General features: G+C 43.0%; 1 protein-coding gene across 1 annotated transcript in view; it reads right to left on the minus strand.

The window, feature by feature from the left end:
* CREB1 (cAMP responsive element binding protein 1) overlaps window positions 1–20591 on the minus strand; it is a 40030-nt gene extending 19439 nt beyond the window's left edge. Inside the window, exons 1-2 of the mRNA XM_082284869.1 lie at window positions 20202–20591; window positions 1634–1755 (exon numbers count right to left, since the gene is read on the minus strand). Coding sequence (XP_082140995.1) covers window positions 1634–1747 — 114 coding nt within the window. The 5' untranslated portion in view covers window positions 1748–1755; window positions 20202–20591. The remainder of the gene's footprint in view (window positions 1–1633; window positions 1756–20201) is intronic.
* Window positions 20592–25048: the final 4457 nt, after the last annotated feature.

The raw sequence follows: 25048 nt of genomic DNA on the forward strand, positions 1-25048 counted from the left end.
ACCCTGAACTTACTAAAAATGCAGCAATTAAACCAAGCTTGCAAGAGGGGTGACCTTGCAAGAGATAATGAAAGAATTAAATTGACATAATTAGTTATTTGTATTTGGCTAAGCCTCTGAGGGCACTCCCTAATGCCAAACACTGCCACTTCACTTATTAAAAATATCATAGTAACGTAACACTGATGTGAACAACACAAGGAATTATGTTTAGACTGTTGTATCGCCTCCACAAACCATGTACAGGCTGGGGAAAAGCTAAGGTGCAAATAATACAGTGAATGACAACATGGGGATTTTAACCATACCTCTGTAGTGTTTTCTCACTTGGGAAAAAATCTCATTCAAGTACTGGCGTAATTATGTCTGAGTAAAGTGCATTCTACCCACTACATACGTGTAAGTTCAGCTCCCTGGAGGTCACTATGTTAGCACTTAAATTTAAAACATTCTTGCTTCTCTGGACTAAACCTTAAAGCACATCAAGTGAAAAGCAGTTTACTGATTTTGCAAGAGAAATAAACTACTTCCACTTCGTTCACACTGAAGTGTTATTCACACCACCTACATCCTGTGCCTAAGTTAGACAGTGAGAAAACTGCCCAAAGAGGCAAGCTGGTGCAGGGCAGCTGGTGGCTTGTAAATTCGCACTAGAGCTTCACCCAACAAAATCACCCCGTGCATTTAAACAGCTCCAATCCCTACACTATCACTTGAATGGAAGTGTACTATCTCTGAACTACCAGAAGGTGTAATGACTTTAAAAAGACACTAATCCTTTATAAAAAGTTAAGTGATTTAACACTTGTGCCATTTAAAAGACACTCAATTCCATAAACTATGAGATCAAAAACACCTATTTGTTCTTTGCGGACTACAAATAGTTTCTAAATTAAATGGTTACAGAAGAGAGCCAAACAGATTCTGTAGTCATTTATACAACCTTGCTTCTGCCAACCATAAGTGTATTTGCAAATGAAACCCAGTTCCAAAATCAGAGATGTAGCTGGGATTGCATTTTTTGTCTCTCCAAAATAATTTGGGGATAACAAATGATGTACTTCTGTCTCTCTAACTTGCCAACCATTCTGTGAAACTCTGGAGGCAACAGGATAACACGAGCTGTCAGGTACCAGATTGTTCCACTTGATTATAATGCTTATAATATTAATCCAATTTGATAAGATGTTGTATTTGCTGCATTATTTATCTATGTATTCAGTTTGTTTTCTTCAGAATTAAACTGACTACTACAAACAAGTTTTTAACAGAAAACACAACAGCAAGACAATCCAGTCAATATAAAAAAGACAGTAGATCACATGTACTGAAAAAAATACCTTTCAGTGGTATGACTGTGGTAAAGAATGCTAGAAATATTTCCGTTCACTACTGTGTTAACATTACACAATTTACACACATACAGTTCTTCAGAACTAACACAGCCTAATGTGATGGGAAGTTAAAAATCTCTATTGCTTTAAAAATGTGAAGACAAATATTAAAAGAACTATACATCACACCTGTTTCAGAATGGTATCAATGGAATCTTCTCTCAGGCCCGTGTGCAGACATTATCCCTCTTAAAAATATTAACCATAAATAAAACTATTACACCATATGATTTTTATACCTGGGCTAACGTTGCAATCTGTGGTTGTGCCTGTACTGTCATCTGTTGGGTTTCTGCCTCTGTACCGGCTGCATCTCCACTCTGCTGGTTCTCTGCTCCAGATTCCATGGTCATTTAGTTACCTACAATCACAATATTTGTCGTAAGTCTGGGTTGGTATCAAGTCCATTATTCTTGGTGGATCTGGCAGCAATCACTGCAGCTGAATTCCCATTACTACATACTGTTTTAATTTGCTTATTAAATGTTGCCAAACTATTAGTATTCAGGCAAATTCTTTTCATGCCAGGTGTTTGCCTCAGGTTGATTTTTCTGCATGTCATGTTTCTGAAAAACAAGTCCAGTCTCCTCCAACAATGAGAACAGAAAAAATGTGTCTTGCTCATCCTAAAAAAATGGAGCAATTGCACTGTGATGACCTAGCACCTCTGCAATTTGGAATAAAGACCTGTCAGTATGTCAGGAAGGGCACTCCCTCAGTGCCAAGGTGACAACATGCCCTGTTACAGCCCTCCCTCTCCCCCCAGCTGCAGTCTGCAGATACCAATTGCAATTGTTTCTGTGCTGGGCGCTCAGTTCTGTCATCTCTGCCTGAACTAAATATGCAACATCTCCATGCAAGTTCCTTCCACAACCAGACTGTGTATGGCTCTATGTCACAGCAACAGCCTCTTCCACCTAGTAATTTTAAAGCCAGTATACAAAATGATGGAAGCCATTTCCACTTGAACCTTACCGCAAATGTTTTTATATTTAGAGGTACACAGTAGTTTGCCATGACCTATGTTTTCTCGTCATATATAGCTCCTAATGCACTTATATTTCTAAGCACTAACTAAGCAAACCTAGATCACCAGAACACACAACTCTATAAAAAGAGGTTGCATAACTTCCAAACCCATGCATGTAGGCAGAGCACAATGCCTGTTAATTCTGCACTGATCTGAGAAAATCACTTTTCAGTTCTTCTTTAAGTACTGATATGAAAATATTTGATATAAAAAGGAACTTCAAAATACAAGGAAATTATATAGCAATGTTACTGTATTATACAGAACTCCAAATACCAAATATTAAGAATGGGTACTACTACCATAGCCACAACACTAATTCTGTGTAGCATCCTGTGCTGCTCCATCTATTCAGGCCTCTGGCTGCCCTAGGGCAGCACACCTCTCTTCAGAGCTGATCCAAAACAACCTCTCTAGAGCATTTCTGCTTTGGGAAGGGGCCTGGAGGCAGAGGATGCTCAGATCAGAAGAAAGGTGGAAAGAAGCAGAAATGCCCCTCTCCTTCCTCAGCTTAACTGGCCCCCTGAGGAAGACTCAATAGCATCAATACAGGTGGTGGCACCCTGTTCACACTCCAGACATTTCATTTTAAACACAAAGTCAGGGAAACTTCCATTTCAATGCAAACTATACTTCACTGTTACAGGAAAGAGAATACCTTTTATACTGCCTATAACAGCAGAGTCATATTTCAACCCTGAATATGAAATGTCTGTCTTACAATAAGCGATTGATAATCAAAAAAGATAAAACAGCATTTCACAGTAGTAACTGCATCCTACATCTAAAGAAAGCAAGTCAATGTATAAAAGCCAAAATCTGTATATTTACTATTGAAAGTGACCATTCAAACGAGCTTGTGGGTTTGTGTGTGTGTGTACACTGAAATGTAAAATACCAAAGATTTAGTTCCAACATCAGTAAAGAAGGAAATGAATTAAACCTGATTTTCCTTAAAAGCGAACAACAAAAGAAAACATACCAGATTTTAAAAAAAGCAAATTAAGTTATTCTAAGCAGTGGAATTTTGTTATGCCTCTCTCTCCCCAAGATTTCTGCGCTACAAACCAAGTACTAGTCTGACATGCCCACAGATAAATAATACTCTGTCTGTAAGTATATACTTGTAAACTGGTTATGAAAGAAATTAGTTGTAAACTCACTGCATTTTAAGTAGTCCAGATATTATAATTTTGTAAGAATTTCAAGAATAGCCTGTATCAGCGCAAATACAATAACTCAGTTCTTTCCTACAATACCAAGTCTTTCCCATGTTGTGTTTCATATTTCAAAAAGCACACACGAAAATGCATGCACTATTACTATTTGCAATATACATTACCAAACAACTTTTAAAGACTTAATTACAACAGCTGAAGTGGTTTTCCATCCCAACTTTAATGCACAAGTTATATTTTAACACTTAGTCCCATGCTACATGCCCACTTTTGAGTATTCTGTACTTTGAAAACTACAAACCAGACTACCATAGGTTTCCCTTTGATTTTTACCATTTCCACTACCATTTTACCATTTGCCCAAGGTAAGCAAATCAACAACATTTTCCCAATTCTCTGCATGTATCATGGTGACTCCAGCCAAAAGACTACCTCATCAGAACCATTTCAGGAGCAGATCTTTTACATCAGCAACATCTCCTAACAAGCATCTCCGAAGAACTTAAAAAAAAACCTTCCCAGCTATAAATCCAAGTATATTGCAAAACTAATAATGCTTTTGTTTGCTGATAGAAATAGTGACTCCACCACGGAGTCAACTGGGATTAGAAATGGATGAAACGTGCAAGTATCAGGTGTTTAGCAATGTTCACAAAGGTAAATGTGTTGCCAAATTCCTGCTGATAAATGCAATGTTTTCCTAGGAAGAATTTCCAGTCCTCTCATGCACTATTCAGCAAAGGTCCTCTGTCGTTACAAGCTTGGCTTCCACAATTCCATCATCTTTTGCATATATAATCAGCAAAAGGATTAACTGTTTGAGATACTCCCTCTTCTACAACACCAACACTTTGGAAATCAAATTAACATGAATTGCAAGCACCTAAAAGGAACTTCCTCTTTTCATACTGTAAGCACCAAGCAATGCAGGAAGCTGCCTGCAAGATTTACGTCTTGACACATGCAGTTTCAGTGAGTTTCCAATGACCCGTAGTTTTTTGACAAGCTCTCAGTCTCATGTTATTTACAGGTTCTAAGGATTCTGGTTCAATTTACCTTGCACTTATACATCATTTGTATTCTAACAGCTTCACTACTACCTTTTACAGTAATTTGTGAGAAAAAGGAGGAATCAGATTTTTGAGCATCAAGGCATTGTATTCTAGAGACATTGGTCACTACATAGTTTTATGCTTGGGTATGATCAAAATTGCCAAGATATACAGCACCATGCACAACAAACACAAACACTTACTAAGTTGTGTGTATGGGTAAGGCCATGGTGGCTGAAATTAAGGTTATCAATTCCTATTAGTTCTTGCAATTTACAGTGTTAACAGATGAAAATATGTTTGGTTTGAAACCTTAACCTCCCCACGCATACAAATGAATGCCAATCTGTACATCTTCTTTCTAAGCTTTCGTACCCCTAGTCTAGACAAGCTTTGCTGATCAGTATCCCAGCATCTTCCTGTTCTTGTGGGTGCCACCCCCTCCTTATTCCTCCTGCCCTGTTCACAGTGGCCCACCCTGCTCCCTGGCACTGATTTTCCTGGCAGGCACCACACCAGGACTTCTCAATTGGAGACAGGGATCTGAAAATGCCCCTAGTGGGAACAAGTCTCCAGGGCATGGACAGCATATGGGAGCCAAGGGAGCACACTTCTCATTTTTCCTTGTTTCCAGGCTACTTTCCAACTTGTCAGGAGAGGACACCCACATGCACATACTTTGAGAAAAGATTAGTAACTGCAGTAGTTGAACCAAGTATTCTAAATGAAACTAACTGAAAACAACAGCTATTAACAATCAGAGCTGGAAAACCAGAGACTGCTTGCATAAAACATCCTGGGTATAAACTCTGAACACCAGAAAGCTGATGAGACTACCTGGTTAGAGAGATGGTTTAACTCATGACTTTTGTAATACACTTTCTTCATTAGTTCAAAAGTGGCAGCAGTATTATATTTACTAATACTTTTTATTAATAACATACTTACTAATGATCTCAAACTCTGGAAGCGAAGAGCTGAACAACGAGACATTCAGCTGACACATCGGCATTTATTTTAGCCAAATCAAGACTGGGAGAAAGGAGTTCAGCAGAGGGTAACTAACTGTCCCAGCTGAATTTACACCATGAGCACAGAAGACAGATGCTAATAAAAACAAACAGTTGCAGAATGCAACTGAACTACACACACTGAAGAAAAATCCAAATAAATCTCTCTCCTTAGGTGCATAAACCTGGAAAGGGCACATAGCTAAGGACTGCTGCAGAGAGATCACTTCAGATTTCTCCTTGACACGCATTTACGACAAGAAAAGCTAGAGAGTTAGACTGCAACAGTAACAAGAAACAGGGTAATCCTTAACTACTATATTTGTATAGCTGAACTCTATACATCAGCTGGATTACAGTGCAGAGGCTGGGAGTCCGTATTAAAAATGGTTTCTGTGGAATTTGGGTGTTCAGAGAAAGCAAGTATTTAGGGCGATGAAAACCTGTTGTATGAAAAGACTAGACAGGTTTTTATTATTTATCCTAGAAAAGAGAGGAATTCTTCAAAACCTAGAAAATCTATTTAAATTATTTACAGGGTAAGTAAACTAGAAACATGCATTGTCTGCTTATAAGCAAAGCTTAAAGATGTCAAATTTTAAAGTATAAAAATGAAAAATAAAAAAAATTATTAAAAACTTTGAAAATTGATACTTCATGTACTGCATAAATGGAGCAATGATGCTACTGAGGATAAGAATTTTATTAGGATTTAAACATCGGTTAGACAGGCACTTGGGTAAAAAGCATATCCAAGAATATCCTAAATCAGTACCGTTTTTTCATGCCAAAAAAAGTGCAGAACTGAAAGGAAGATAAAAACCTAATGAGTCAGGATTTAAATTGATTGATAGGCTCTGCTCCTTGTTTTCCCCTTGCTCACACAAACCGTGGAGCTTTCCTACTCTGCAGACAGGCTGCTTTTCATCTCCCAAGGCAGACTGGAGAAAAGAAAGGTGGAGGTCCTTCCCAAACACCATTAAATCCAAGAACCAAAGGACCACACTGTGGCTGTTAGAGCAGATGAAACTTGCCATCCACTTTCGTATGTGAAAGTCCTCAATACCCCAAAGTTTCTCATGTTTTTCAGATGGACAGCTGGCACAGTAAAACACAGCACCTCTCCCCGCAAGCCTTTCTTTTCACTCTTTATTAGCATTATGGTGACAATTCACTGTCAGCAGTTCAATTTTATACTGACAGTTACTGCCCATACGACACAACCACACCTCCAGGCAACACGGTTCGCTTTACACCTCGGAGGGACTGTCCCACCTGCTCCCCAGCTTCACCAAGAGACACGCTGTAAAGAACGCTCCGACTTCTGGATTTATTTTATTCAAGTATATACACAGATTCTGAAGAAAAACGACAGCCTCCAGAAACAGTGCAGAGCAGAGACCCAACAGACTCACGCCTACTCTGAGCCGGACTTGTACCACACCCACTCATTTGCTCACCCAACACCTTCAGAGGTCACTCTACTGACACATTAGGCTCCTGATCCAGGGAAATATCCAGTCAGCCAGTTGCTCACGGCAGTGAAGGACCAGAGCAGCTGAGGGAAGGGAAATTGAGGCAATGCCTGTTTCTCAAGCCCTGTATTCACAGCAGGTGTGCCAGTACAATTGTTCAAGAAGCAAGCACCTCTCCAGTATCCAAAGTTCCAGGAATTTGACTCATTCTGTATTTAGTGCATGTGGCTTTATAAAACCACAGATCCACTACGACAGCACTAGAAGATAACAAACAACACTCTGGTACACAATTGTTTTCACAGTTCCAGCATAAGTACTGAGAACATTGACCTGCAATCTGTAAACATTTCCACTGTCACCTTGCAGAGTGGCAGCCCTTTCAGCCACAGCTCAACAGCCACTTTATGAACTCCATTCAGCAGCTGCCAGACTGAAAATGTCCAGAGAAAAATAATTTTATTTACAGCTAACACATGGGACTTCAAATAACCAGTAACAAGTGCTTAACAGGACAAGACAGGCCCATAATTATCTCTCTTTGTCACTAATGACTATAGTGGGTTGGCACAAGAACTGCAATTTACACCACAGCTTCTTTGTCATCCCAAACTGGCACTGCCACTGCTCCTGGGTATTTGCTCCCCCTGTCCTATCCCTTGGGTGACAGGTCTGTGCGTCATACTGTGAACACAACCTACGTTTGCTGCTTCATCTGAAATCTACCTTTTACCACTTCACTGAATGGGTTCTCCACAAAGCCATTTGATGATCACAGCAGCTTCTGGGTCAGGGAAGCCCAAAGGCCAGGCAAACCAAGTGGAAGTGGAAATAAAAGAATGGCTGCAACAATCAATGCCACTAAATATGCCAAAAATGAAGAAGAGTCTTCAGATTGTGTTCTGCAAATAATCTGCAATAAAGCAATCTGCCAGGCAAACTGAAGAATAAAAAGCTGGAAAAATTCTTCTTGTCACTGAAGTTAAAGTATTTCATCTTGAACATACAAGAAAAATTTAATCTCACTGTAAAAATATCTCGCACAAATTAGAATCATTCCATCAACAGAATGTAATATCTGTAGTCCCACCCTCTGTCTCCATCAATATGACACTAAGAGCAGTATCTAAAAACTCTCTGCTGACTGAATACAGGCTGTAACAGCCACTGCAAGAGATGTTAACAAGATAGTATTTTCACACAGAACACAGAAGAAATGCAACCAGGACTCTTAACTAAAATTAACAGACTTTTCTGGCTCATGACTTTTTCAACAAAACTTCTACTACACTTCTAAAGTCAGTGAAAATTTCTCATACTTACCAGATTTAGATAGATGAGTGATGAAAGTATTGGAAATTACTTGTGTTGCATGCTCAGCCTCCCCTTCACTAAAGAAAAAGCAGTGGCAGATTTTAAAACAAGGGCAGAAGACCAAAACTGTAATCTCACAACTACAGTGGTGAGCACCCAAACCAGCAATCTCCTCTAGATTTTGTTCTCTGTTAGCACAGTTCAAGCAAGCTGGCATTTACCAGGCAGATGGTGAATCAGTAGGCACAGGTAAGGTGTATGAGTGAAAGTTGCTTAAACACTCTTCGTTGCTGTATCTTCCTTATTTGACTCCATACTCTTGGCATTGTTCTAGCATCTAGTGTTTCTGCCTTCAAGCTTTCAAGAAGGAAAAAAGACTCTGACAGCTATTAGCTGCAATTAGTTTCCTATATCACAAATTACACTAATAAATACAAAAGCATCCAGCAAGCATTTGGTGCACACACATAATTTAATTCAAGTTTAACCTATACTGCCTTTTTTTGTTCAATATAGATTATAAATATACATATATATAACCCCCCTGCCCCTTTTTACTAACCTTATCTAATAGCTGGGATAGGTCTTATGTGAATACATAAGCAGAGCCCAGTAGAAGTGCCCAAGGAGAGACACCAAAGCAAGCATTTCCTAAGGCATTAACAGTGAAAAGCAAACATGACTCTCCACTGTCTCATCCCCTCCCTATTCAGAAATGTCTCCAAAATACTCGGAGACTTTGCTTCGACAAAACAAAATGTCAAAACAAATCGCAGGAAGGTTACAAAGTCATTAGGTAACTATTATTATTATTATTGAAAATGTAATCCATAAATATATTCTATTTATAAATGCTCTATGCTCATATTGAAGGCACTTAGGGTATTAAAACACTAATTCACATGCTTTAAGTCTGTGATCCTCAACATGCAGAACAGAATTATGATAACTATTTATAAACACCTTTATATGCACAGTAAAAAAATCCAAAACCCACCAAAGGATATCTGGCAAATTGAATTTTAGAGAAGCAAGACATTTTTAAGAATGTCCTGGCCAACATATTCAATCTATTCACACAGACTTCTGAGAATTCTGCCCATTTTGTCATTCTTAACACATTCGTTGCCAATATCATATTTATGCATTTCAATTACTTACGAACTGACTGCACTTTACTGCAGCTTACCATCTGTTCTCTGACATTATTTTTAGGACATAAAAATCCCCTAATTTTCAATCTAGGCAGATTTCTTGCAATTCCTAACAACTGTAAAAGCTTTCATTTCACAAAAATGAAACCACATGAAATTGCCAAAATACATGCCTCTTTTCTCCCTGTGTCTGCTGAAAGTACTGTGGCTCATCTCATCACGTGTAGCTGCTGGTTACTTAACAAAACCCACCACAACAGTGTATCTGAACAGTATCATTTGTCAGCAGACATCTTTAACACAACATAAAATATAGGCACCAAATGATTTTTTATCATGTTGTTGGGGAGCTAATGCTCCTGCTGAATACACCACAACTCCAGGAACAGGCTCTTTGCAATTGGTACAGGCCTACCAAGTGCTCAATAATCAGCACAGCCACTCATGATGAGCTTTAATTTCTGGCCCTAATCAAATTCTCATTTTACCTTTGACTGAAACTGCTGTGGGGGGAGAAGTGAGGAATCCATGACTCCATGGCATCTGAAGCTGACCTCAGCCCAATTGAGGGCAGCCACCTGAAGCCAGCCACTTCTCATATTTGCCCTTCTAACTCCAGTGCTGAACTGTGACTGCACACCAGTGTGATGGCAGTTTTTATTTTAAAAGGATGACATGATTACATCTATACTATGACAAGTGAGGGGGTTCTGCTCAGCCCTGGGTGGAAGCTTGATGGATGGAAACAGCACCCATCTAAAAGCCTATTAATGCAGCCTGACCCCAGGTAACTGGAATACAGAGATGGGTACAGTAAACTAACACCTTTTCTGCTAAGGAGGCCCTGTGCCCGAGCTGCTACACCCTGACTCTCAGCACAGGCTGTTAGCCTGGGCTCAGCACCACACTGAAGCAGCTCCATGACCCCTGATAAGGAGGCAGGTTGTACCTGGCTGGCACAGTGAGCAATCTAGAAATAGTTCTCTCCTACCACTCAGACATGTAGATATGCCAAATAAATAATTTACCCTGCTGTGCTGGTCAACCAGCAGAACATTTTGAGCCACTTCCTTTCACAGCAAACACTGTTTGATGTGTGAAGGTGTTCCAGCAGAACAGCTAAGGCAGCCCAGAGTGACAGAAAGGAGAGTAATTCTGCAAGCAGTCGGAGACCTTCTTCTTTCCCACTCACAGGGAGAAAAGAGGACTGTGTCACTACAGTAATTAATGGAGCATCCAGAGCAGAAAATGACACCAAGTTAGCAAGGCTAAGATCCATCTAGAAGAAGGTGCATGTGTTCTTTTTCTCCACTGGGCAGAGCTATCAGCACTTGAGATTTCCACCGGCCCTGCCGGAGTCATTCAGATGAATATTGTATTTGTTCTCCTCCATATGCATTTCTATGTTTTATGGTTTTTTACTGCCTCACCATTCATTCTGGCAGAATAAGAACCACCTAAATGCTGTATGACATATTTTGACAACCTTTTGACATGTTGCAAGGATCTTTGTCCGCTTGCCAAGCAACCTTTAAATATTCCAGGTCTGAGGCATCAGCTGGAAGAAGTGTTGCAATTCCAAGCCTGGGGCAGCCTGTAACTCTCTGTAGGAAGAGCCTCTACGAGTTCTTATTAAATAAAGGGTTATCTCTGAGGTGAGGGAACAACTAAAACTTGTTCTCAGCAAACAACTACAGGAACGATGACTGACTGCTCAGCAGAGTCACTCTCCTAAAGTGAAGAAGAACTAAGGTGTTGTTAGGACAAGGGTATTTAATGTGACTGCCTCCTGCACAGGCTTCACTCTGTAGATGTGCTAGGGAAATCCACAGTCTCAGTCACTGGGTGTGTGACAAATGCTTATGTGAACAAAACTAAAGCTACTTTGAAACTATACAGATCACCCAGCTCCCTTGTGGTGCTCTGAGCAGATGAGGAACAACTTCTAAAAAGATACAAATAAAAACCAGAGCATTACACAGGCCTATACCACTGGTTAACCTGAGTGCTCCAAGCCTAAGGGCCAAGAATACAACATACAGTAATCTCAGACCTGTAACAGAAAAAGGAATCACCTCCATAAAGGTGTTTCCTTAATTGTATTAATTTAAATTACATATCAGGTATGCTTTAATGGAATAATGTGATAAAGCCAGAGAACCACATAAACATGTTTATTATTACCTGAAATCTTTTTATTCCAAAGAAATGTTTCCAGAGTCTCTGTTAATTTTACAGTGTGAAAATATTAATAGACACATCTAATTTATCAGAATAGAGTACTGTAAGACTGGACTGAAGGCTCTTCGAGATTACATTGATTAAATATGACATTCTAAAGTAATATGAATGTAAATTTATATTCTGAAACTCAAATCTTCTGGGAAGTCTGATATTCAGGGGACTTTCCCATGAATAAAGTAAATGTTTCCTTTTCCACTCTATAATGAAGGAGATCAACCATCAGTATTTAAAGTTCTTTGTATGGTCTCAAATGTTAAATTAGATACCTGAATTTCATCATCCATTTGTTTTATGTAATAATAATTGATAATAATAAAGCCTGAAGTTTAAATAATGTAGGTCACCTCAGCAAAATACTGTACACTGAAAAGAGTCAGATACTGGAATCCCAAAGTGACACATACCACACTTATTTTCATATTATTCTTCTGTTGCAGAGAACTATCAAATCAGTTAGGGAACTCAGGGCAAGCACAGAGTTTCAGGTATTTATAAGCTGCAGAGTTAAACTTGACATGATTTTAGGTAGAATTTGTGTCTGCTGTGATTTTGTCTGCTGGTGACAAGGGACAGCTCCATGACTTATGTTTCTAACCCACTTCTGAATGTCAGTGGCTAAAGCATTAATTCATAAAAAATGTCACTTCAGGTATCTATGCTGCAAGCTTGACAGACGTAACTATTAAAACAAACAGTAATCATTCTGTTTAATGCCTGGAACGTATGTGGTATTTCTAGAGTTCAACCCATAGTATAAAAGCATGAAGTTATGTAACTTGGTAAACATTGAAAAGTCTTGTTTAAAAAAAGCAGAACACTTCTAATGAGTTCAGAAAGAAAACACAACAAAATGGATGTTTCAGACCAATGCTTTCACTGCTTTATTAAGATTTAGAAATGGTCACCTGAAAGTAAGACTGAGTTATTCATACAAAGCTGACAATTACCAATATCAAGTCAAATGTCTGAAAAGAATTGAAAATAACCTGTATCTGTAAAAGCAACACACTTAAAAAAAATGATTTAATAGCTTTGTTTCATTTTTAACAGGCAGTATAGAGTATTTTTTGTTTCACTGCTCTCCAGGAAGTGAAAACCTTAAAATTCTTTCTGAGGTTGAAGTGCTAGAGTAGAGTATGCCCAAGTAAAACAGCACTTCCTTACAAACCTTGCCCTTGTCCAATTGCTGAATGGATCCTATTCACAAAATTGATTGCAACATTAAAACCAAAAGATCTAGGTCTTAAACCACAGCTCACACTTGGAAATACTTTTAAATCCTGAAATTGCTTTGGCTTTACTAGTTTTATTGAAAACATCACTGCTTGGTCAATTAGCACTAGTCTTGAAGCATTATCAGACGATGTTGCTTAATGCACCAAAATTAAATCTGTGACCCAGCCTCTCTCTAAAAACCAACTGAAATACAACAGTGATCAAACTTTGTAGTAGAACAATTCTGACTAACGTTATAAACCAAGTGGATTCTGGTTGATTTTTCGTGTATTTTTAAAATTTGCCTGGGCAGTGCAGGAGAGCCTTTTAAAGGAGAAAGATCACTCATATGCCTGCCAGCCAGATCTACTCTGCAAAAGCATTGCCTCCAAACAGAGAATAATGTTTCTCAAATACCTAACTGGAGTTCAAGACCTGCGTTACCTGTGGGCAACATGACTGCCTGCATGGAACAGGGGTGTGATTTGCTGGTAATGCTGAAGGTCTGCAGTGACCCGGAGTAAGCAACGGGAGCCACTGAGGAACCAGAAAGGGCAAGACAAAGAAACAGAACCTGTGTTTTACATCAATGCGTTGCACACAAAGTCTCTGTTTTGCTTTCTGCAACTACAGTCTTGCAAGTATTTCTGCTGGCAGCACTGCCAGCTCAGGCTCTGGTTTCCTCTAAATTCTTTCTTATTTACACCTTTACACTTGCCTGTGAAGCTGTGTAGTAAATGTGGCTGGACAACCAATTTGCACTACAGACAAGGAAACACAACAAATTTCTAGCCTGGACCAGTTATCTGATCAGTTCACAGGCAGCAGTACTGGTGCTACTGGCACAGGAGAAGGAACAGGGAAGGTGGAGCAGAGTCTACCCTGCTGCAGCCAGGCCTGTCAATGAAAGCAAAGTAGATCAAATCATGGGTATAGGTGTCACAAGACTGTGGGAAGCCAACAAAGATGCTGAAAAAAACCACCTATATTTCTGTAATTTGATTATTGTTGTGATGACTCTGCTTAAGAGTGGGAGGCTGGAAACAGGATGAGTACTTTTTATATAATCAACATTATCTTTCTGAGGACTGGGCAGAGATGCATTTTTCAAACAGTCATGTTGCTGACAAAGCAGCTATTTGCAGCAGGTAACATACTTCTTCCTCTCCCCAACCCAGGGTAATGTGCAGTGGTTACACATGCCACATTAACTTTACACTACAACTTCCATGCCAGTAGTTCCAGCCACGATTAATTATTTTACAATCTGGAAGACAGGCCAAGGCATTTATCTGTTTGTAGCAACAGTGACACTACAGCGAGCTCACTGCCCAGGTGCTTTGGGCCAAGTGACAGGATGCACACCCAAGTGTTGGACCTGGACCCCTTCTGGAGCTTCATATTTCAACTTGGGCTTCATTTAAGGTATGTTGTTCTCCCCAGCTGACTGGGCTCCTCATAATGAAAAAGACCTAAAAGGAACACTGATCTAAGCTCTTGAGAAGACTGACATCTGCCTCTGATAAGCAGCAGTCAGTTCAATCACACAGGTATCACCTGACTTTTAAAACAAGGAAACCTTCCTCATTTGGGGTTTGTCTTTTTTCTTTGACCTACTGTGCTGTAGCTTTCCTAGCTCCAAAGACAAACTCATTTGGCTCTGATCACCATGAACAGAGTCTGACCCTTCCTTCTGTCGCTCCAAGTCATGGATATGCTGCCATTCCCCAAGGTGGGTCTGCTGATGCAGCTCTCTGCTGCTGAAGGGAGAAAGCTGTGTCCCCCTCCTTCCTTTCCACGGTTGCTCTGCAAATTTGCACCGGTGTTTGTGCTAACAGCATCTCAATCACCAACCAATTCGGCTCACTCATGCAGGGGAAAATTAATCTACTAAAAAAAGCACAGTTCTCTCCTGGGTTAGTGATCTGAACTGGCTTATTACAATTTATATACAATCAACACTACAGCCAATGTAAAGGGATGGTCCAACACCACACAACCAGGAGCAGGAGCGGAGAGAGCAACATGTCTGTCTCTTGAGAGACACATACAATTGTATCAGCTCAGACAAAACCACAGCAACATTACTTTTGTTGGTATGCTGTTGGTTATATTGTGGCATTAGTACACAGTACCCTTTTTACACATCTTCCTTCCCTTTTTATCTCACAGAATTTTCCTATCAGCACAAAAGGAAAATTGGATAAGAGGGCAGGGGTCCTACATCTACAGTAATGCCCTAGACTTTTTTTTCCCAAGAGAAAGAAAGCTCACTACAATCTAAAAAGGTGTAAATTTACAAATCCTGCTCATATTGTATGCTACTTGGAGGAATGGACAGGCACCACTGGATTTTGAGGCCAGGCCAGCTACACACAGCTAGATGATGTGTCATCAGAAAAAAAAGGCAAGAAAATGCTTCCCATCCATTATTCATTGGGGTATAAAACATGATGAGAGAAATTTTACAGATGAGAAGAGATTTGACATTCAAGTCCCAGGAAAGGTGCAAGGGAAAGTAAAATCTAATTGATACTGGAACAGCATAGAGAATGAGAGATTTAGGGTAGCACCTATAAGAAAAGTGCATGTAATACTGGATCCAAAATGTCACAGGAGGTTGTAGAGTTTCTGAAGACATGATTAAAATATTGCAGCAAAGAGCTGCAGAGAACAGCAACTGGCAAACTTAAAATGTGAAGAATATTAAAAAATGAAGTAAAGGAAGTGCACAGAGAACTTGCTAAAAAAACACACAAAACGTATTTAAGCCAAGTAAATAAGTAGCACAACAATCAATATGAATACATGAAACTGAAGTTTGGGAACAGCTGCTGTTCATGTTCATTTGCTCATGGTTAGCACATGTAAGAACTTAGACTTAGCTCAATGATCCAGCTCTGTGGCAAGAAGAACCCCAGCAGGATCTGTGTCATCCAGCTTAGTTATAAACACAGCAATAATTTAAAAATTTTTACGTAGGCTGCATTTTCTCATTTAGCCTCACAGCTGCTTGAGCTGCCCTTATCTCCCTGCTCATTCCAGCCCCATCCCTTCCCCTGATTATGCTGGTACAGCCACTGTGCAGCCATGCACCAGTGAGGGGAGGGAATGATCCAGGTGAAAAAGAACCAGGCTCCACACCTCTCAACCAGCTGGATCATTTCCCCATGCAGTAGCCCACGCATTTGCGCAAGTGCAATGGAAAAGACAGGAAAGATGCTTCGGCCAGTATTACTACCAAAAAATGTTATGAGGAACTATGGTTTCACTTCATCAGCCAGTAGAATTCCTGCCAGCTTCAAGAATTCCTGATCTTTTATAAGTTTAGAAATCTATCTGAAAACGCTTCTGCCTGAAGAGAAAAATACAACCCAGCTTTAGTTCTTCCATGTGCTGGGAAAAGGAGTTTTCCTGATAACCTCATTGACTAAACAAGCTATCACTGAACAACACTTAGAAGATCAGAGATTTTTACACATCAGCTTAACTCTCCACTCCAAAAAGCATGAAAGCATCGAGGATAGAGATTTTTATTTGTTTCCTGCACTAAGGTAGCTTCAAAATAGTTCACTGTAAGGCTTCCTGCAACTATGTCTCAAGTAGCCAGTCTAGTCTCCTGTCACAGAACAAGTGAAAAGTTACAAAATCCACAACAGCAACTGGCAGGACTCTCCTATCTTCAGAACTAGTTTTCCATCTTTCACCTAATGGTCTTGATTTGTTAAAAATACCAAATCTCACAATATTCTCAGGAGAAAAATAGGAATGTTTATTATCTTAGGATAATATCCTGTACCTCTCTGCACTTTACTCAAAATCACTGTAACAAGTATCAGTGCTGCTTCAAACTTATGTGTATGTACATATGTTGGGTAAACCATACACATGCAGCCAAACAGGAACACACTTCCTCCAAATTCTTTATCCTCTCATCTTAATGTGGCTCTTCCAACACTGAGTTTTCTATTCTTTCCACTTCACACATAATACTATAAATTCAGCACTGCCAGACAAAAAGCGCAGGAGAGAATCCTTGGCTGTTTTCGAGTGGTTTTTTTACCTGAAAAACCAACTAGAGCCTGGCACATTTTCACCTCCTGTACAGCTGACAAGGCTGTTTTAAAAATATGGAAAGCTGGAATGTGCTGTATTTGTTCTCACTCACCTTTTTTTAATTGCAGTACAATCAAGTGATCTAAAAGCTTTGAAGAACAAAATAGGTATCAATGCCTTCATGCTGGGAGACGTACATAAGACCATTAATGGCAGGCTCCTCAGGTTTTCACAATCACTATGAAATATGACCTCAGAGACTGCATATGAGGCAACACAATTTCTGATTCAGAGAAAAAAAAAGTCACTGCTTTGTCATGAAACTTCAGCTGTGGGCAGGTAGGGTGCCAGAGAGCTCAAATCAAGCTGAGTAGGGTTGTTTCTGTAGATGAGGATTGCTGTCACCTCCCATGAAACTAAGTTTAGTTAGATTAGTGGCAGAAAGCTAACACGGCCTTCTCACTGCACAAAAGCCTTGAGAAGTGTGGCATGAGTAACTGATCTCCACTTGCTTCCAGAGATCCAAAAATAGAGGTGAAGTGTGAATATCTCATTTGTTTCAAAGCAGTGCCAACAGAAATTCCGAGCTGGGGCCTTGTCTCCTATCAGAATGTGCACCTACAGAGCTGTAGCTGCACTTAGGCAAGAAGAGGCTGCTTCTTACTGCAGCAGACCAGCTACTCTGCAGAGTACGATCTACAGATGATTTTGTATAGCAATAGATATGCTGGTGCGGGTTTCCAAAAAACAGCCAGATTGATGACTTGACAGTCTAAATGAGATGTTTCTAAATCCTCTGTATAAGCAAACCCCTCTCCCCCTTTCAGACCTTTGGGGTGTTTTTTTGTGTTGGGTTTTTTTGTTTGTTTGACTGATTCTTTCCTTTTTTTTACCCAGAGTAGTAGACACACCTATCACCAAACCTACGAGAAAAAAATTAATTAGATGCAGATCACTCAGTGCAGATCCAAACACCATATTGAGAGCACTAATCTGAATACTGGTGTTCTCTCAATTAAATGAAAGCATTAAAAATCATTACACTCTTCTTAGCTACATGCAACTATTTCATTTCATCTGTAAGTGATGCTTACCAAATATACAACCACCTCTCTGTTCCTTTTTCTCTCTGACCTGTGAGCGGACAAAGCTGGTGAGGAAACAGAGAGATCTGTGTTTGAAAATATGGATCTGAGAGTCTTCCACTCTATTATGAAATAGAATAAAATGTTTTTCTAAAACTACAAAAAAAAAAACCAAGCAAGGATTTTCTGTCCCATTTTTGTATTTAAAATGTAGTGCGTATTCCATCAAACCAAGAATGAATGAAATACACCAACAATTACACTCTCTTTAATCACTATCAATAGCTACATTGCTTACTGAAGACCTCATATGTCTATTAATCATTTAAAACTTTAGAAACCCTCTTCTCATGTTGGTATTAATTCAGTGAAGTGATGTAGAGCATCTTTGGCCTTCATTTCAAAAGAAGTGGTGGAAGTGACAGAAAACAGAAATTCACATACAAGGAAGTATACATGTGAATCACAAATATCCATTTTGAATAAAACCTATTTCAGTGACTGCGTATTTTACTGTATAAATCCACATTTGTTGATACACAGAAAGGATGCAAGTAGAGTCTCAAAATTCCTGTATTCTAAAATAGTGTTTAGGAGTGCTCAGAATGGGACTAAACAGAGATACATGGTATTTCTAAGAAGTCTCTAGTCTTTTATTTAAGAAGTAGGAAACATGCTTCTAACCCCAGGGAAAAAAAATACAGGTGTTATTCCAGAAGCAGATTGTGAGCAGGAATTCCAATATCTAAGTGGAAGAAACAAAAATTTAAAAAGCGTTTCATGAAGAAAAGTATTATGACCATTTAAAATTTTATATCCTTGTATACATTTAGCAGGTGTAACAATCTTTGCTTAAAAAGTTTCTTAAGTCTGCCACGTTGTTTTTACTTATTACTGTACACAAAACTGCAGATATCCATGATTTGAAAGCAGAACAAAGTCAAAACACTGTCTTCTATTCTAGGCAAGAAAAGAGGAAAAAAAGCCACGCCGCTGCAGCAAGGCAAGGCTGGTGTAAGGTGGAAAAAGGCATTTGAGCTGACATTTGCTATTAAAGCTGGGATAGAGGTCAAATCCTGTTCGCTGTGCAGAACCCAAGTCTGTGGAAAACTGGCAAAAGCAAATCCCAAACCGAGATTTACCAGCCGCAGCCTGGCTCAAGTTCACTTTGGGTTAAAAATACTACCAGGGGAGAAGCAGCGCGGCAAGAGGGAACCGTATCCCTGTTACGTGACCTGCGCGCCGGGCTCGGGCTCTGCCCGCGGGTCCCGCCCGGAGCGCGGTGTTGGGTGACCGGCACCACTGCCCGGCGCGGCCTCCCGGAGACGGAGTAACAGCGAACCACCAGACCAAGCGCTGCCCCGGCTTCCGAGCACAGATTTTATTAAAAGCTTCTCGTTACAGAGCCGGGGAGCGCCCCACGCACTCGTGTCCATCACGGCGGGAGTCTGTTTGTTTATCCGTACAGCGCGCTCGGGGCGCCGGGGAAGCGGAACTCCGGCGGGCGCGGGGGGCCGCGGCGCCCCGCGGGAGGGTCCCCGGAGCCCGGCGGGGCCGGGGGGCGGCAGCGGGGGAGCGAGAGCCGGAGCGAACACGGCGGGGCGGGGGCGCGGGCGGGAGCGCGGCCGCCCCCCGCTGCCGCCGCCGCTCCCCCTCGTCGTCGTCCTCCGCCGCCTCCTCCGGGGGCCGGGGGGCGCGGTGCCCCTTCCCCGCCGCGCTGAGCGCCGCCGCTGGCTGCCGACAGAGCCGCCGCCGCCCGGCCGTGGCGGCCGCCGCCGGGCCGGCTCCCATCCGCCATTATCCTTTGTTCGCGGCGCGGCGGCGGCGGGGATGTTGCAGGGCTCGGCTCCATCTTTAAGGCGGGCGCCCCTCCCGCGGGCGTTGCGCGGCCGGGCCCCCGCGTCCTGCCGCCCGGCGGCTCCCCTGGTCCCCGCCGGGCTCCATTTCCTTCCCTCCCCCCCGCCCCTGTTTGCTGGGCGCCGTCCTCCTCTTACCGGTTACCAGGCTGCTCCGTCACTGCTTTCGTTCGCGCCTGGGATCTCGCCGCAGTTTTATTCTCTCCCCCACGTAACACACCGCGTCAAACTACACCTCCGCCGCGTCACTCACACACACAGGCGCTCCCAGCCCGGCGACAGGCAGGCAGCGGCCGACTGAGGAGCGCCAGCCAGGGAGCAAGCGCCGAGCGCGCCCGGCCCCGCACGGAAACCGCCGAGCACTCACGGAAAGCGCCGAGCGCCCGGCAGGCGGCGGGAACGGCCGAGCGCGCCGCCGGCCCCCGCGGAAAGAGCCGAGCGGCCGCGGAAACGAACGAAGCGCCCCGGAGGGGGAGGCGGAAAGAGCCGAGCGGGCGGCGGGAAGGCGCGAGCGGCGCTTCCGCCCTGGGGCGGCCCGCGCGGGAAGCACCGAACGGGGCTGCGGGGAGGAGGGGGGGGGGCGCGCGCTCAACCCCCCCGGTACCCCCGCCCCCGCCGTGCGCGCGCGCGGCCGAGGCGGCCGGAAACTCGCGAGCGCTCACGGAAGCGGCTGGGAGGACCCGGAGGCGCGTGTCCGAGCGCGCGCGCGGCTCCTCTCAGGCACCCGCGCCCCCCCTCCCCCCCCCGCCCCTGTTTCTCCACAGAATCGATTAGGTTGGAAAAGACCTCTGAGATCATCGAGTCTCATCTGTGACTGAATACCACCGTGTCAACTAGGTCACAGCACTAAATGCTTAAGTTCCTTAAACACCTCCAGGGACGGTGACTCCACCACCTCCCTGGGCAGTCCATTCCAGTATCTAATCACTTTCTGTGAAGAACTACTCCCTGATGTCCAACCTAGACCTCCCCGGGCTCAGTTTAAGATTGTGTCCTCTTGTCCTGTTGCTGGTTGCCTGGGAGAAGAAACCGACCCTCATCTGGCTACCCCCTCCTTTCAGGTTCTCGAGAGTGAGAAGGTCCCCCCTGAGCCTCCTCCAGGCTAAACCCCAGGTCCCTCAGCCACTCCTCACAGGATTTGTTCTCCAGCCTCTTCACCAGCTCCATTTCCCTTCTCTGGACACACTCTAGCACTTCAGTGCCGTTCCCTAATAGAAGGGCCCAGAACTGGACAGCACTCAAGGAGTGCCCTTACCAGTGCAAAGTACAGGGGGACAATCACTGCCCTGATCCTTCTGGCTACACTATTTCTGATACAGGCCAGGGTGCCATTGGCCTTCCTGGCCACCGGGGCACTGCTGGCTCATGTTCAGGAGCTGTCAAGTAGCCCCCAGGTACTTTTCTCTGAGCTGCTTTCTAGCCACTCTGCCTCAGCGTGTAGAGCTGCATGGAGCTGTTGTTACCCAAGTGCAGAACCTGGCATTTGGTCTTGTTGAGCCTTTTGCCACTGGTCTCACCATTGATCCAGCCTGTCCAGATTCCTCTGCAGAGCTTTCCTGCCCTCCAGCAGATCAACACTCACCCAACTTGGTGTTGTCTGCTAATTTGCTAATGGTAGACTCAACCCCTCATCCAGATCATCAATAAAGATATTGAAGAGAATTGGGTTCTGTGCTATACTTGGGGGACACCACTAGTGACTGGATTCACCACCACTCTCTGGGCCCACCCATCCAATTCTTAGCCCAGTGAAGAGTGCACCTGTCTACATCATGAGCTGCCAGCTTTTCCAGGAGTATGCTATGGGAGATCAGGTATCAAAGGACCAGGTATGTCCCCACTAACACACTGGTGCTGTGGGGGACCTGCTACCCCCAGCTCCACAAGGCTGTGTCCCTCCATGGGGATCCCCTCCCTGTGTGCCCCACTGCTGGGGCCGCTGCCCAGACCCCCTTCCTCAGTCCCCAATGTCACCCCAAGACCCAACCTTTGCAGGTATAGCACTGCAGGTGAGATGCTGTGGCCAGGCCATTCTGCCCCTCAATGCACCCTGGCTTCCTGATGTCCCTACTGTCCCCTCCCCATGTGGTCCTTCAGGTTATTCCTCTAAAATCCTCTGCTGCCTTGTTTTTACTCCAGCCTGCGACTCCTGTCCTGCTGCCTGCCCTTTCTGGCCCTGTAGGCAGCCCTTGCAGCCCAAAACCAGGCACAGGGTTACTGCTGCTCCATCATGACACAATATCCCCATGGAAAACCCCAGCCCTGAGCCACTGGCCCCACGGGTGCTGGAGGTGGCAGAGATGTGGCCACCAGGCACATAAGCTATCAAACCACCATGTTTAGAGGAGCTGTAGGCAAGGTGGGGGTTTGCACACATGGCACCAGCTCCCTGCTTTGCCGCCTCTCAGGAGAGACAAGTTGGCACCCCAGGGCAGGGGACCAGGTATGTGTTTTTGCCTTGTCAGAGAAGAGGAGCAGCCCTGTGCTGTAGTCCTCAATGTCATCTGCAGTGCCAGCGTAATGTCCTTCGCTGGGGGTTTTAAATGCTGGATAGGTGAGCTATTTCTGGAAAAGGTGTTTCAAAGAGCTGGTGCCACCAGGGAGCAGGGAAAGAGCCAGTGGTGCTCCAGCCACATGAGTCCACCCCTGTCTTCTCCAGTTCACAAACACAGCTGAATGCACTCAATCACACACCCTGAAGAACGGACTGCTCCAACTACAACCAGATAAAAACTATCTGTACTCAGAAAAGCTGCTTTTCATTTCCCAAGACCTCAAGATGGCACTACATAACAAGATTTGAAGCTCCAAATCGGGTTCATTTTTGCAGCTGGCCTGGCACGACACCGCTGCCAGGTGCACCGCATCGCATGGCACTGGTGCGCCATTTAGTCCAGTTCATCTCAAGTCTTGTTTTCTCAAAAAGGTTGAACTGATTTTACTTATGCCGATTTTCATCTAACTCCCCCCAAAATTGCAAGAGATGGTGCAAGGAGCTATTACAGCTGTACTTTGCCTTAGATTTTGTTGATTACAGTTATTCTAAAATAAACCTTTGATATTTAAAAAGGAGGAAAAGGTAGCTCAGGTTGAACAGCTAAAACATTGTTTCATTGACAACACTTACTATGGCCTGGGCCACAGCTCATTTTCTGCTTCTGCTGCACTTTTGCCCTCTGCCCTGCCTGCAGACAAGGTTACAGGACAGCATAGCCTTGGCTGCCGCCCGTTTTTGCCCCAGCTGTTGTGGACTTCAGCTGTGCCTTTGGCTCATACCCGTTCCTGTCTGCAGTGTATGCCTGACATAATTTTTGAAAATTATTTTTCTTTTTTAGACTCTGCTAGGATATGATAATCTCCATGCACTAAACAGGTCTTTTACAACTCCTATTGTGAGCAAAATGTTTCTTCCACTTAAAGATTTTGAGACAAGCAAGGAATCTAAACTCAGTGTTCTTGATTTGGTCCTTTCACTGGCAGTGAATGGAAATGCTTCTCACTCCAAATCACCAACAGAGGTGCAAAAGGCTTGTCTTACCATGACATCCTTCTCATTTCACAGGATACTGAGGTGGAGGGTTGTTTGTGATAGTGTTTTGACACTTGAGCTCTAGCCCCATTGCACAGAGTTTTAATATTTTAATGTGTGTTCTAATAAAGTATCTTCTCTGCACTTTGTTATCATATACAGATTTAAATCAAAATAGGTAGTTTAAAATATGTTTTAATTCATCTAAAACAATGAACATTTTGACATTTTGCTAGAACTTCTTCATTTCCAGAAGTGAATCCGAGATAAAAGTATAAGGATTCAGCCTTTGTGCTCCTTTTAGTAGTAAAGTACTTTGTGTGAGAAAATATTTATGATGAGCAGAACAAATGTAGCTATCTGAGTCTCTTGTTTGACTCATGGATTTCTTTAACTGTTTTCCCATCCTTCTCTTCGCCCTTTATGTTAATGTTTGTGTTTCGTCAGCTTTTTTTGCTCACACAAGTGACAAAAATCACATACATTTACCACCCATGCATGATTCCCAGAACTGAATTGCTTGCTCCTGTGCAGCAAGCCTAAAGAATCACGGCAATTAGAATTCACGGGAATAAATTCTGGTCCTTGAAAGGCAAATAAAGTCTAATAATCAGATCTGAGCATATGGCTCCCATCAGAAACCTGGGCAACACTCTCAGCCTGAGTGATGAGAATGCCACTGGTGGTCCTCCAGACTAGGCAGGACTGCCTTTACGCAGCTGCAAAGCTCCTTGCATGGCTCTGATCCTGCTGCGCCTTTGGGGCTGATGCCCTGGCACCCTGCTGACTCTGCCAGTCCTGCTCTCACTCACAGCTCCCTGGCAGCTCCTCTGCACTTCTCTGAGAGTCTGTCAGCTCACTGATGAGTTTGCATAGGGCATCTTGAGCAGTGGCTACTTCTCTGCCAGCCAGTGTAGGCTCCCCATATAACAGACAGCCCCAGAGAGCAATTGATTTCAAACTAAAACAAATGCCTCCGATAGGCCAGATGTCCGAAGGGATTTGAGATTTCACCCAGTGTTGTGTGTCTCCATCTCCTGTGCCATCACAGAGGCTTAAACCATAGACGGATGGGAGCTGGATTCATGCTTGACTCATACTGGCTCAGTGTCAGGGCAGCATGGACATCTCATACACAACTGCTGTGGAACCTTCTGACAGCTGTTTTACACATTCTTCCTTCCCTTCTGAGCAAACCTGGGGCACTAAGCAAACTTGGAACTTCTTTGGGAGAGGGAGCAAAAGTCTGAGCTGCAAAACCCCCTTCCCTCACAGACATCTACACCTTCCTTTAGCAGATGTCTCTAGGGGAATCTGTAGAAAATAGGATAGCAACAGTGTGCCAATTACCCACAAAGTCCAACAGGGAAAGGCTGACTTGGAGAGTGAATTGGAATGCTCAGCAGTTTTCTTCTTCATCATCAAAAGTTTGCTTGACAATGAGTGAAACCCAGCA

This window comes from Coloeus monedula (assembly GCF_965178545.1).
Source record: "Coloeus monedula genome assembly, chromosome: 7".
Taxonomy (NCBI): domain Eukaryota; kingdom Metazoa; phylum Chordata; class Aves; order Passeriformes; family Corvidae; genus Coloeus; species Coloeus monedula.